The 12,884-nt window shown below is 40.7% G+C and overlaps 1 protein-coding gene across 2 annotated transcripts in view; it reads right to left on the bottom strand.

Moving 5' to 3' along the window:
- Positions 1-328: 328 nt before the first annotated feature.
- KAT6A (lysine acetyltransferase 6A) overlaps positions 329-12,884 on the bottom strand; it is a 34,448-nt gene continuing 21,892 nt past the window's right edge. For both annotated transcript variants that reach the window (XM_066337195.1, XM_066337196.1), the window contains exons 13-18: positions 12,544-12,637; positions 11,058-11,289; positions 9,756-9,966; positions 8,401-9,093; positions 7,375-7,693; positions 329-5,412 (exon numbers count right to left, since the gene is read on the bottom strand). In XM_066337195.1, coding sequence (XP_066193292.1) covers positions 2,828-5,412; positions 7,375-7,693; positions 8,401-9,093; positions 9,756-9,966; positions 11,058-11,289; positions 12,544-12,637 — 4,134 coding nt within the window. In that variant the 3' untranslated portion in view covers positions 329-2,827. The remainder of the gene's footprint in view (positions 5,413-7,374; positions 7,694-8,400; positions 9,094-9,755; positions 9,967-11,057; positions 11,290-12,543; positions 12,638-12,884) is intronic.

The raw sequence follows: 12,884 nt of genomic DNA, 5'->3' as shown, positions 1-12,884 counted from the left end.
GAAACCTCGAACACAAACTGCCAGTTTGAAAGGATACAAGTCAAAAAAAATCACAAACAGAAGCTGATAAAAACCAGGACCACGCTTAGTTTTGGCCAGCCTCGGCAGAGAGGAATTTGAAGCCGGTGATTTCTGGAAAAGCTTCACGTTTGTTGTTCATAATTTTTCATTAATTAGAAATTCTAGATAAAAATTAACAAGAACAAGAGATCTCCTAAGTGAATTCTCTCTCAGGTGAAGAGGCCCACAGGGAATCATACTCACAGGACCAAGTATCAGGGACAACATTCACCGCTCAAATGGAAGAAAAAAAATTTACACGCACAACTGACATCCAAAATGGCTCAACATAATTTATTTTTTTTATGTTAAAATGTACAGAGTTCTTTTGAAAGTACTTGCTAGAAAGGGGAAAAAAAAGTGATATTACATACAAGGAGAGGAAGGGAGACCATCCAGCCAGGAGCGTATGACATGGAGAATTACAAAGGCATCTAGGCACCCCCTTCCCCTTAGCTTACAAGTCACCATGAACAAAGTACAAAGAGGTTACAAAACAGGAAAAGCAAATATAAACAGACAGGAATAGACTCGGCTTCATTTGTACATGCGACTTTTAGAGGCATCTGGAGCTCCTATTCACACACTCTAGAGATCTCTTTAAAGAGAATTTTATCTTTCTTAAAATAGTTTTTAATATTCTACAACAAAGATAAAAAATTTTAAAGATGGAATGAAATGAAAAAGCTCTTATTTTTAAAAGGCATCGAAGTCACTAACAGTGAGTTTTTAATTTCTTTTAGAAGATTACCCAAGTTATCTTGCTAAAAATACATTTTTTTTTTTTAAACAGAAGTGAAAAAATGGTAGGTACCAATATTACTGCGTTGGATAATTTCTTTTTATATATAGAAAAGAACTTTTTTTTTTTTTTTTTCTACAATAGTTCTACAGTCACAAAGGTTTGTGGAAAAGGGAGCTGCCCAATTGATAAAAAAACCCATACAAAACCAAACCAAACATAAAGGCAAACAAACTAAATTCATGGCCCTTGTTTCAACAGCTTCTCCTCCTGTCTCAGACCCACCCCCACCCCAGGAAGCAGCGACACAGCTGAAGATCTAAGAAGAGAGGGCAGCACAGTGCGCTTTCTACACAGGTTATTTGGAACTGGAATAGTATATACAGAGAAATGGGGTCCTACACAGCCTTGTACATGCTCAAAACTAAAGAGAAATAAAAAGTGGAAGTCGTTTGAATTCTGCCTTTTATGGTTAGCAGTTACTGGAGGAAAAGTCCGTTTTAGTGCATCTGAAGAAACCCCAACTTTTAGATTCTTTTGGTTTAAAAAAAAAAAAAAAAAAAAAGGAATTAGTCTTATTAATGCGTCTCCATTTCTACTTCATATACAATAAAAAAAAGAACTTTACATTAAAGGGTTGTCCCTTTTTGTATTGGGTGACATGCCAGCAGTGCAGCCAAAATAAATGTAAATTGGATTTTGAAGTCATAAACAGCAAAATCCTGCCGCCTAGATCCTGCTCTGGTGTTGGGACGGTTTCACTGCTGCAAAAGAGGCCGATTCCCTTCTTTTCTCACACTAGATCCAACGTGTGGCTATTCCTATCAAGTGGATATCAAATACGCTAAGAGAATCAGGAAAAACATCACTGACCCCCCAGAAAGCGGCACACTCAGCAACTTCCTGCCCCAGATCAGAAATGGAAGAGTGACAAGGAACACCACAGAGTTCTCAGCCCAGTCACCAAACGCACACTTTTTCTTCCAGCAGTTCCCAAGCCGAGAGATAAACTGGAAAGAGCCGCTTCTGAGCTCAGCCTGACTCCAAGGCTCAGAACCAAAACCCTCAGCATTTCCAAGTAGGTACTAAAGCAGTCTGGGATCTCAGAGCTGTGGCTGACCTACAGGTCACCAGAAGAGCCTGTAACCATTTTCTTGTCCTAGCAGACCATTACCCACCCTGTCCTCTTCACGACTGCTGAAGGGATACAGAACAAGTTCTCTCTTGAGATGCTTCCAGCAGTTCAGTGACAGAATGTGTGCATGCATACACATGTGTGTTCGTGTGCATGTCTGGGTGGTGAATGGGATCATTTTCAAAGTTACATTATATTTTCAGCATAAAACATACAACTTCAATTAACTCATCTACAAAAACACCAATGTGAATGGTTTATTGTTTACACCTAACTCCAAATTTTACTGAGGGTGAGGGAGTCAAGGAAAATTAAAGATTTTTCCTGACTTGCAGAAATAAAGATCTTCATTTATCCTCTGTGTCCCCTTCCAAATCTCTCAATAAGTGCCTCCTGCTAGAAGTAGGAAATGTTAGGTGGGGTTTAGAGGGAAGGGTTGTTTTTCTTTGAGATGTCAAACATTTTACATGGCTGCAGCACTATGAACTGCATACAGAGGGGCACAGGGGAGGGAAAAGGACATACATTGAAAATCAAATTTAGAAGATGATTTCACTTTACACATAGTCCGTCCACTTTGTCAGCAAAGTAAGGCTCTTTTTAAATTATGAGATTTTGTGCATGTTTCCCCTCTAAAAAACATCTGTAAGTGATTTTAGCTGTAAAATGTTTGACGATTGTGAAGAAAAGAAAAACAAACAAACAAAAAAATAAAAATAAAAAAAAAAAATAAAGACAGGCTTCCTAAAAAATAAAATAAACCAAAGAAAATCCCTCTAAATCTACAGCAATATTTTAACTGGAAAAAGGTCCATTTTCTCTGGTTCGTCAGTATAAAAGGTTCCTTTATTTATATTTATTTCAGTTTTTAGGATGCAAGTCGATCTTGCTCATCTTCTCATGTATGGTCCATTAAGAGACTGCTTGGGCACCCCAGCAGCATTCATGTAGCTGTGATGGGAGGGGCCAGTGTACATCATGTTTCCATGAGGATTTGGCTGCATAGGCTGCTGGGTATAGGCCTGGCTCCCCATCATTCCCATCTGCATCTGCATAGGATACTGTGCTGTCTGATTCATGTAGGCAGGGTTACTATGGTAACTGCTGTTCATCATGGGCTGTGTCATTCTGTAGCTGTTCATGGCATTCAGGGTGTTCATATTCATGGAGTTCACGTTGTACGGGGCGGTCGGCATCAGGTTGACTCCCATGTTCATGCCCCTCTGCACGGCCAAGGTCCGAGGCCCAGCCTGCATGGCCACAGCAGGGGGACTGCGGCCGTACAGCTGCTGCTGGTGTGCGGTTGCTGAGGGCAGGGGGGCCGATTTTGAACGGATGGAAATGTGCCCCTTGACCGGCATCTGCCCCTGCAGCCTCTGGGTATGGGGAATGCCAATATTGGTAGCAGACATATTACACTGAAGCAGAGGTGACGTGAGGTTCATGGTGGTGGACGCCAGGTTTGGTGGGGGTGTCATAGTGGCTTGTGCTTGTGGGGTGCCAGCCAGCGGGTGAGAGGGAGCTAGCTGTGCCAGCCCTGTGTTGGAAAGAGAAACGCTGGTTGCATAGGAAGTCACAGCAGAAGAATGGCTATAAGGCATGGCATGAGGGTCCATAATGGTGTTTGTCAGTTGCTGCAACTTGGCTAAACTGAACGTGGCTGATGGTTGTGAATAGCTCCCAGCACCAAAATCCCCTGGAATCCTCTCGTAGATACTTATGTTACCAGTGCTGCCCGATTCAGGTATTTCCATGATCATGGGTGCCGGGGTGAAGCTGTTGTTCATGCTACACTGAGATAACGGAGGTTGCTGCTGGGGTGGAGGTGGGGGCTGTGGCTGCTGGGACTGAGGCTGCTGCTGTTGTGGCTGTGTTGCTGGTTGCTGGTTACTCGGGGGCCTTTCTACTACACAGCTCTGAGGTGACTTGATGTTACAGTTTGCTGCAGGCTGGACACTGTTTTGCTGCATCATGCTGCAACTGCTGCCAATGTTTGCCATTTGCTGAGTGACAACACAGCTGTTCTGAGTGAGGCTGCTAGAAGAAGACAGTCCTCCATACGAACAGCTGCTCTGGGAAGAGTTATTTCCACAAATGCTGCCTCCCATAGTGGAGTCATAGCTGCTGGGGTTTTCGTAATTCTCTGTAGTGCTCTCAATGCTGCCAAGGTCACTGAAGCCACTATCCACCACCTGCTGAGAGTGGTCCGATACTGAAGGCACATCCATCATGGGGCTGGTCTCCATGTTCTGCATAGAGGGTGCGGACAGGGATCCCTGTTCAGGACTTATCTGTGTGTAACTGCTCTCCAGAGCAGGCACATTTGGGCTGCTGACAGAACGCACAGACTGGCTGGGGTGGGACTGAACAGAGGATATTGGACTGTTGTGTTCTGAGGCCTGGCAATCTTCAACCATTGATATCTGAGGATCTTCCTCAGTCTGGGTATAACTCTGCAAAGTCTGACAAGCTGCAAGAGTTTCTTCACAGTCCTGGTAAGCTACATCATGCTCATTGCTTTCCTCCTGTGTCAAGGACTGGACTGCTTGAACAGTTTCGAGATCTAGTTCACTATGAGGAATCTCCTCCTCTTCCTTTAATTCAATTAACCCCTCTTTATTACTTGGCTCTTCTTCATGATCATCTTCAGACCCAGGGACATGCTCTGAACCCACTGATGTCTCATTGGAAGCCTGCTCTTCCTCAGAATCTGCCTCTGCTTCATCTTTTTCTTTTGCATCTTCTCTACTGCTTGGTATGCTTGTTTCTAAAAAACATTCTTGCACCTGAGGCTCCTCCTTCACCCCTTCTTTAACAGGCTGTTTGTCCAATTCTTTTTTCTTCAAAGACTCTGGATGACCATCATCTTCATCATCAGCATCATGATCTTCATTTTGATTTGTCACTACTGCAACTTCCTCTTCTTCCTCATGGTCATGTTCAGGTTCATCTAATTCTTGCTGCTCTCCTTCTGATTGCCTCTGCTCTTCTAAAATCCGTGGCTTCTCCTCTACTTCCTCTTCTATCTCAGGCTCTTTTACTTCTGGCACTGGACTGCTGTTGCTGTCCACAGGAGAAACTGCTCTTACTTCACTGCTGGCTGTATCTTCCTCTTCTCCCTCTCCTATCTCTTCTGCTTCCATATTCACATCTTCCTCTTTCCTTTCCTCAGTGAGAGGCAGGTCTTTCTGCTCAACACATTCCTCTTTATCTGAAATTTTGGCCTTACGCCCTGATTTTGAATTAGCTACCACTTCATCAACTATTTCATCTTGAACTGATAGTGGCACCTCCTCCCGGTTCACTTTAAAACCTGGTTTTCGACCAGGTCTTTTCTTCCAGTGGACTGGTTTCCGGCTTTTCCCTTTTGGCCATCCCTTCTTCTTTTTCATAGGTGTGGAAGTATCTGGCTCAAGTGCAGAATCTTTTGCTTCACTATTCCTCAGCATAGATAACGGTTTCAAGGGTGGATTACCTGAAAATACAAATTTAAAGACACTGTTCAAACATTTTTTGCTTGACCTAAGCATTCATGGAAGCCTTCCCAAGCATGCCCAATATATTTATCAACTTTCAATATTAACTTAGATATTTATTAGTATTTATTTATTTGCTTAGAAATACTAGTTTAGAAGAATCAAGGTCTGCTCATTAGCAGCATGTTGCACATTACTTTTTAAGAACATCAATGTTTTCAAGATGTTATATGTTCAAAGCTCTGAGCCTTTCATACACAATTCAAATGAAGCTCTAAGCTATATAACAAATTTTATTTATAAAATATGTTCACAAATGAACGTGCTGCAGCACGCAGGAACATACGCAGTTGCAATAAAAGCAAGTTTCCATTTAGATCTGTGCATCTGCTTAAGAAAAGAAGTATTTTCACTGTTTTCATAGCTTTATGCTTTTTAATGCCAATAGAAATATACAGATTCCTGAATTTGGCAAGTAATTTTTTTAATTAAAGAAATCATTAACAGGCAGCTGAATTTCTATCTCATCTTTTATTTCATTAGGCAGGATTTGCATTTCAGTGATCTTCCGAACACTCAAATAGGTTTGGAGCTTATAGAGTCAGAAAGGAATGTGATCACTTACTGAGAATTTACTGAACAGTATAAAGCATTCCCTGAATTAATTCTGGTTTGAACCTATCAGTTAGGACAGTCAGTGACATTTTATACAGCTGTAAAAAGCAGAGTTACTCTTGCCCTTTGCTCAGACAGGGATTTACTTTAAATACCTCCCTCCAATGATAAGCATTGTGAAAAAATTCTGGGTATTAAAATATGCAAAAGGAATTAAAAAAATGAATGTCTTATTCTTATGTCACCCAAAAATAAACATTTGGAATGTGGATAAAGAAAAGAAAGGATCTGCCACAACTAGTGTTGTACATGAAGAAGGCAACACTATTTTCATAGTATTTATTACAGCATTAACACTTGAACCCCTAAAAGTAAAGCCCACCTCTTAAAAAAACCCATCACTATTTCTCTTTCCTGTCTTCCACATTTTATATCTACTACAGAGTATCAGATTTACCCCACTCACAGTAAAACTTACATGTAGAACTAAAAAAAGCAGAATAATACAGCTCAGCCATTACCAAGCTTCATCTTCCCCTACACAACACGACTCCAATTGCACAGATTTGGCAGACTACAGAAAAACAAACTTGGTTTTTGACACCAAAGAACACCTTCTGTCTTCCAAAATGCCTAACCTTTACTAAAAACTGGCCTCCAATCACCACCCCACACTATCCATTCTCACTGCCATCCTGACAGCAATCAGAACCAATCCAAATTTTCATCAGACACCTGCTTAAGAAACCGCAATTTTGCATTTGAGGGAAATCTTAAAACACTTTCAATGCATTGCCTCAGCTAGACATCAAGTTCTCAGTTGAAAAATCTGGCCCTGAGTCAGAAAGTCAAAAACAGAAAAAAAAAATCACAAGCAGGTTTCTGTAGTGATGGGAAAACCTCCAAAAATTTCTAATTTCTATAAACCTTCCTATCTTACAGTTATGATTAAAATAGTCTAAATCTGAGCCATTTGTTAATTGCTGCAACACTATTTTTGAATTGTCATAAAGCAGTGCTGTCCCTCTCGCCCAGCCTAATTTTTTATCAAAATAAAAAGCCAGTTGCTTATGATGAACATGTTTATGTAACTGACAGCACACTGTATTTTCTCTAAAAGCATCACGGTTTTAATTTATATATGCAAAGGCATCTGCACTGAAGGCAAAAGCAGCCAACAGATACAGTATGATGTCAGGACCAGCAACACCCTAAAATAATACGGTTACAACTTTATTACTTCAGACGTTATGAAGTTACGAGTCCAAGAAAGCAACTGGTTCTGTAATGAGCTTTATCATCAAACATAATCTATCAAACTTTCACCAGTGTACCACCATACATACCATTATTGTCATCAGACTCCTCTTCATCCCTGGACTTCCTCTTAGAAGAGGGTCTGTGCCTGAGCGTGTCTGGTTGGGCTAAGTGCCGAAAGTATCCACTGGATGAAAGCTCACTCTCCTCCTCTTCATCCTCCTCCTCCTCCTCTTCCTCCTCCTCAATCTCAAATGTAGGCTCTAACTGAGGCATTGGTCGTTCAGAGTCTGAGTCCTCAAATGGTTCATCCAGCACTTCTGTGGTTTCTGAGATTGTTTCAGTGACAACGCTGCTGTTGTGGTGCTTACGCTTGCGGACTCGCCTCTTCCGGTGAAGAATTGGTTTCTGAAAGTGGGAAAAGAGAAGATATTTTATCATGTGCAGTAGAAACGAAACACTAGATAAATACAAAACATGAACAGCAGAGAGCTCCCTTCTAGAATCCAGAATCCACTAGAAATTACTGTCTGGCCTGCCACTAGTTAGAATTTAAACAGCTGAAGCTAACCGCCCATCCATAACAGCTGGAACTTTAGACACACTACAACACAGATGTGAATAGCTTAGAATAAGGTGCAAAAAGGATACAGAAAAAAAACTCTTCAGTGCAGCATCCCATGAAGAAAGCATTTGCTTAGACATGTAGAATTCACAACTCCATGGTATATAATTTCAAAGACTTTACACCCCAATTTCAGTTGTTTAGAGAGCATCTGTGTTTTGCAAGCTTCTTTCATAAGTGGACTCTATCTGTTTCTATTCTGCATGACTGAGAAACACTTTATTAACTAAGTTAGAAAAAAAATCAAAAGCACAAAATAGAAGCTAGAATCAAAAAACCCTCCAACTCCTACTTCTGATTCACCAAAAACCACCATTAGAAAAAGTCAGCAGGAAGAACCCTGCAGAGAGAGTTCTGGAACACTGAACACGTGCTCCCTGTACACTTAATACAGACCTCGTGAGCTGCACCATCCTTCAGAAAGCCCCAAAATACTGACAAAACTGAGCAGATAACATAGTCAGAAAAACACAAGAAACAAGGCACACACCTTTCGTTTCAGGGTTGGCTTGGTGAGAACAGGTGGAGAGCTTGATCGAGGACTCAGAGGCTCATCATCTTCCTCTTCACTACTCTCACTAAAACACCTCAGCAGTGCCCTATCAGTATCACTGTAGCGCCGGGGTAATCTGTCACAGTCCTCTGCAAATCGACATTTCAGGGGCTCTGTGTTCTTTTTTAATTGCCCCCTCCACCTTTCCACACCTTCGCCGTGCTGCCGACGGGGAGCTGCAGATTTTTCACCTTTGCCATACTGTCCCTGGGAAGCTGCAGATTTTTCCTCATCTTCAGCATAGCGGCCTCTTGAGGCTGGAGATTTCTCCTCACATTCACCACATCTTCCTTGCAAGGCCACTGACTTCTCCTCACAGTCACTGCACCGGCCTCGTGAGGCTGCTGATTTTTCCTCACATTCACTGCATCTCCCACTGGGAACTGCTGTTTTCTCCTCGATGGGCAATGCTTGCTCCTTCTCACAAAAGGGCTCATGAAGTTTTTTGCTCTTGCGGTTCCATCGACCTCTTCGTGATGGCTGACTGTTTGCAGGAAGACTATCCAGGGGAAAAATGTGCTTGTTTGGTCGTGCAGAATTGGCTGGAGCAACAATGTCTGGCTTTTTTTCACTCTCTGTTGGTGAGTAAGGCTCTTGCTCTTTCTTCTCCCATGACATAGATTTTACCACCTGATTTAAATAAAAACAAATAGATTTCACACTTCCTATTTCAGCATAAATGTCTAGCCTGAATTTGATTCCACTAAAGTATTTGAGCAAAAAGTCAGAAAAGTTTAACAAAAGTGACTTTTAAAAACCTAGGATTGCAAAAAAGATTTGACCTTTAAGAGATTCATGTAGTGCTACTTGCTAATCCTTTCCTCAGAGGTGATAATATACCTCACTTAGCTTCCCAACAAGTCACTTTTGTCAGCCATTCAGTGGTGTGCCAGAATGCTAACTTTACTTTGCTACGTTTGAACACAGGGTTTGTGCAATTTTTCAAGGAAAAAGTGAGACAAACCTGAAGCTGTTTTCCCATTAAAATGTACAATTAGTTTAATGTAAACACGGTAACAGCAAATAACTTGCCTCTTAGTATTCTACTCAGTGCTCACCACCTGATACAAGAGTGCAACCACTTCATGGATTGTTCTCTAGACTATTCCTGGATGTTTTCTCTAGTTTTATTTTCTAATCTGAAACCTTAAAGATACATAAACTACGACTGCACTGCTTTTTATAATTATGCCAAATGTGCAATCTTCACATTTGAAATTTTGTTGGTGCTGACTCCAAAAAGCATTTATTACAAACTACATGCCACACAGAAATTAGAGATTCACTCTTACACTGGGCTCTGGATCCTTTCCTTTCTGCTTCTGTTGCTCTTCATTTTCCCCATCCTCTGTTTCCTCTTCTTCATCTTCAGAGACAACTGAGTTGGAAACTATAACAGGTGTCCAACGCAGACATTCTGCATCCACATCAATAGGTCGGACATTAGTTCTAAGCTTTGCCATGTGCTCCTGGATAAGCTTCTCACGACGAATGATCACAAATCTGAACAGCAATAATACTCTGATCAATAGCAGGGGACAAACTGTACACGTTGCCACATGAAACAGACATATTACAGAATATATATTACTCTCAATCAGTGCTGCCACAAGTAACTTCAGAGAGAACAGAAACTCATTAAAATACTGTAATTTGCAGTACCATCTGACCACCAAAGAAAGCCTTTCACAACTGAGAAGATGTTAAAAGTCTTTCAATTTCTTGTTAATGATAAAGCCATTATCCTTCCATGGGTAACATTCAGCTGCAGAGTAAAATTTTTATTATGGACAAGGCCTATGACACTTGGGGAATGGGCAATATAAGGTGAAAGCTACTGAAGAGAAATAAAAGGATTGCTCAAGAAAAGTTGCACTACCATAGTGCATTTTGTTGAAGAGTCTGAAAGAAGTATCACTGGTTAAAGGTGCACTGTGAGATCAGGACATAAAGCTATTCTCAAGTTTTCCAAGTAAGTTTCAACTTGAACACAAATATAATAGAATACAACCTCACTCACCAAACCCCTATGGTCTGAAACAAGACTATTTCCAGTATTTCACCTGACTTGTCAGCTGAGTGAGCAGGCTAACTCTATTCTATAGCAACACACTTCATCTCTCCCAGTGATCTGTCCCACTCTTCAAGCATTCCATGTTAATACACACAGTTTATGGTATTTTTGAGACACAGAGCAAAGGAGGGAAACAACTGTCTGCTCATTGACTGAAAGTAAGAAGCAGGTCTGCCTTTAGAGAAGGCAAGTTGCAGCTCTTTCCTCTATTTTTGAGTATATTAAACTGATTTGGCAGAGGGATCCCAAGAAAACATAACCAAGAAACCAACTTGCTCTCTCTCACAGCAGCAAATTTCTCAAAATTCCCCATCTGCAGTGCTACACAGCTGGACATCTGAGCCAGCTTTGGCACTGAACGATTCTTGCACTGCACATGAGTACCATAGTCTCAGTATTTGGACACTGAAGTCTTTAGCAAAATCAAGCTCATTAGATGTGACTTGTCTTCAAACACCATTAAATTTCAATGAAATACATCAGAAGGTATTTGGGATTACAAGGAGGCTCCTGTACTCACTGATCACTACGGAAGTCAAGCATTCGTAGATGATGCAGAGTGGAAGTGATATCTTGAGGGCAGATTCCAGTCAGCTTACTCAATTTCTTGATGCTTAATTGCTTGTCACGTTGATGATAAAGGCACTCCAGTATTACACTTTTCCAATAAGCCATATATGACAGGCGTCCCAGGTCTGACAGGGGCTTCTCTGGTGATCCTGCTTGACCCTCACGCTTTGAAAGCAGATAGCCTAAAGATACACATGAAAAAAGTTCCAAACTATTAGCTTCTGTTTCCACCTTGACTCCTACAAAGGCCTCAAATAACAGCTTAGTGCTGCCTACAAGATGAAGACAAGAATTGTGAAGGATACTTCGAGTTGTTGGGCCAATTTTTTATTTGCTTGTTTAAACTCCTGTTATTCAGTGATCGAGTATGAGATTTCTGAACTCTGCTGCCATCAGACACTGACTATAGGTAATGCCACGAGATGGCAGCAGGTGCCTACCTAGAAACTACACCAAGCCTGACACACAATTGCAGTAGCAATTTTGGAAATGACAAAGGAAAAACACACTCTTAAAACTAACATGACTAATAATTTTCTTGGAAATTCTCTCTTGTCAAACTTCAGGACCATACTGGAGAGTATCAAGCTCTATTTGCAGAGATTTTATTAATTTAAGACCGTGACACATTGCACAGGTTCAATAAACGTTGAGAGGTGAAATTCTACCCAGTGAGACAAAGGAGGACAGATGGAAGATGATGACAAATGTGCCTTTTCCCTTCTGTTCTACCATAACCTGCTTTTGTTGATTTCTCAAGACATCCTTGAGTTCCTTCACTTCACCAGTATTATCAGGAAAACAAAAACTTATCTTCAAAAGATAAGATTCTGATATAATTCTACCAGTAGAGTTTTCCTCTGAACATGAACTCCAACATTTGCATGCCCAGAGAAGGCTGTATTAAATTGCCCTAGGCATAATAAACAATGTAGAGTTACAGAAGTTTCCCACGGTGTTACTGAGATACATGTACAAATCTCAGAATTATCTGAGTATTCAGAGCTTAAGCACGTCTGGTTTTATTGCTCTCAAAGTTCGATTAAAATGTAAGACACTTCTGCAGAAGAAACTCATTCACCTAATCAAGCTGCTGAAGATTTCCTCAGACCATGCAGGCTTACAGCTGGCTCTCTGCATAAGGAACTACATGCACAAGACAAGCTTCTGCTAAGATCACTATACTGACACATGCCTTTAGTTTCTACCTTAAGCTGCTTACACAGAAAACACTGGTATTAAGGGAAAAATGATCAATTTGTCTTTAGAGCTGAAGTTCTAACAAAAAGAGTAAATGGTGAAGTTCAGATGATTTTGTGAGTTTTAGATGCCTTTGTCTTGAGATGTGTTTTATTTTGAAAAATATCTGCTTCTACTGTTAGTCCTTTAAAATATGAAAAGACAGACTAAAAAAAAGTAAAGAAAAAGTTCCTTACTGAAGTCAATTAGGAACCTGCCATAGCCCTTACGCTGGTATTGTGGAAGAATCATTATACAGGAAACATTGTACTTTTGTTGGCAGTGTTTTTCCTGTTGGAAAAAAAAAGCATCACATTAAAAAAAACAGATCAGTGAGAAATAGTGTAAGTTGCTCTCTAAAAGTGCTTAAGTAGTTCTACAACAAAAAGTGAGATAGGAAGCCACAGCCAGTTTCTTAGGAACAATAACATCAAGGACTACTTCAGAGAGACAATATTAAAACTCTACCATCATTTCAGATAAGGAAAGCAAAAAGACATAACCTTCTGCTTAGATAGCATACAGAAAAGAACATGGG

Source organism: Sylvia atricapilla, chromosome 28 (assembly GCF_009819655.1).
Source record: "Sylvia atricapilla isolate bSylAtr1 chromosome 28, bSylAtr1.pri, whole genome shotgun sequence".
Classification (NCBI taxonomy): Eukaryota; Metazoa; Chordata; class Aves; order Passeriformes; family Sylviidae; genus Sylvia; species Sylvia atricapilla.
The sequence above is the reverse complement of the archived record's forward strand: the minus strand, read 5'-3'. Positions and strand labels throughout refer to the sequence as shown.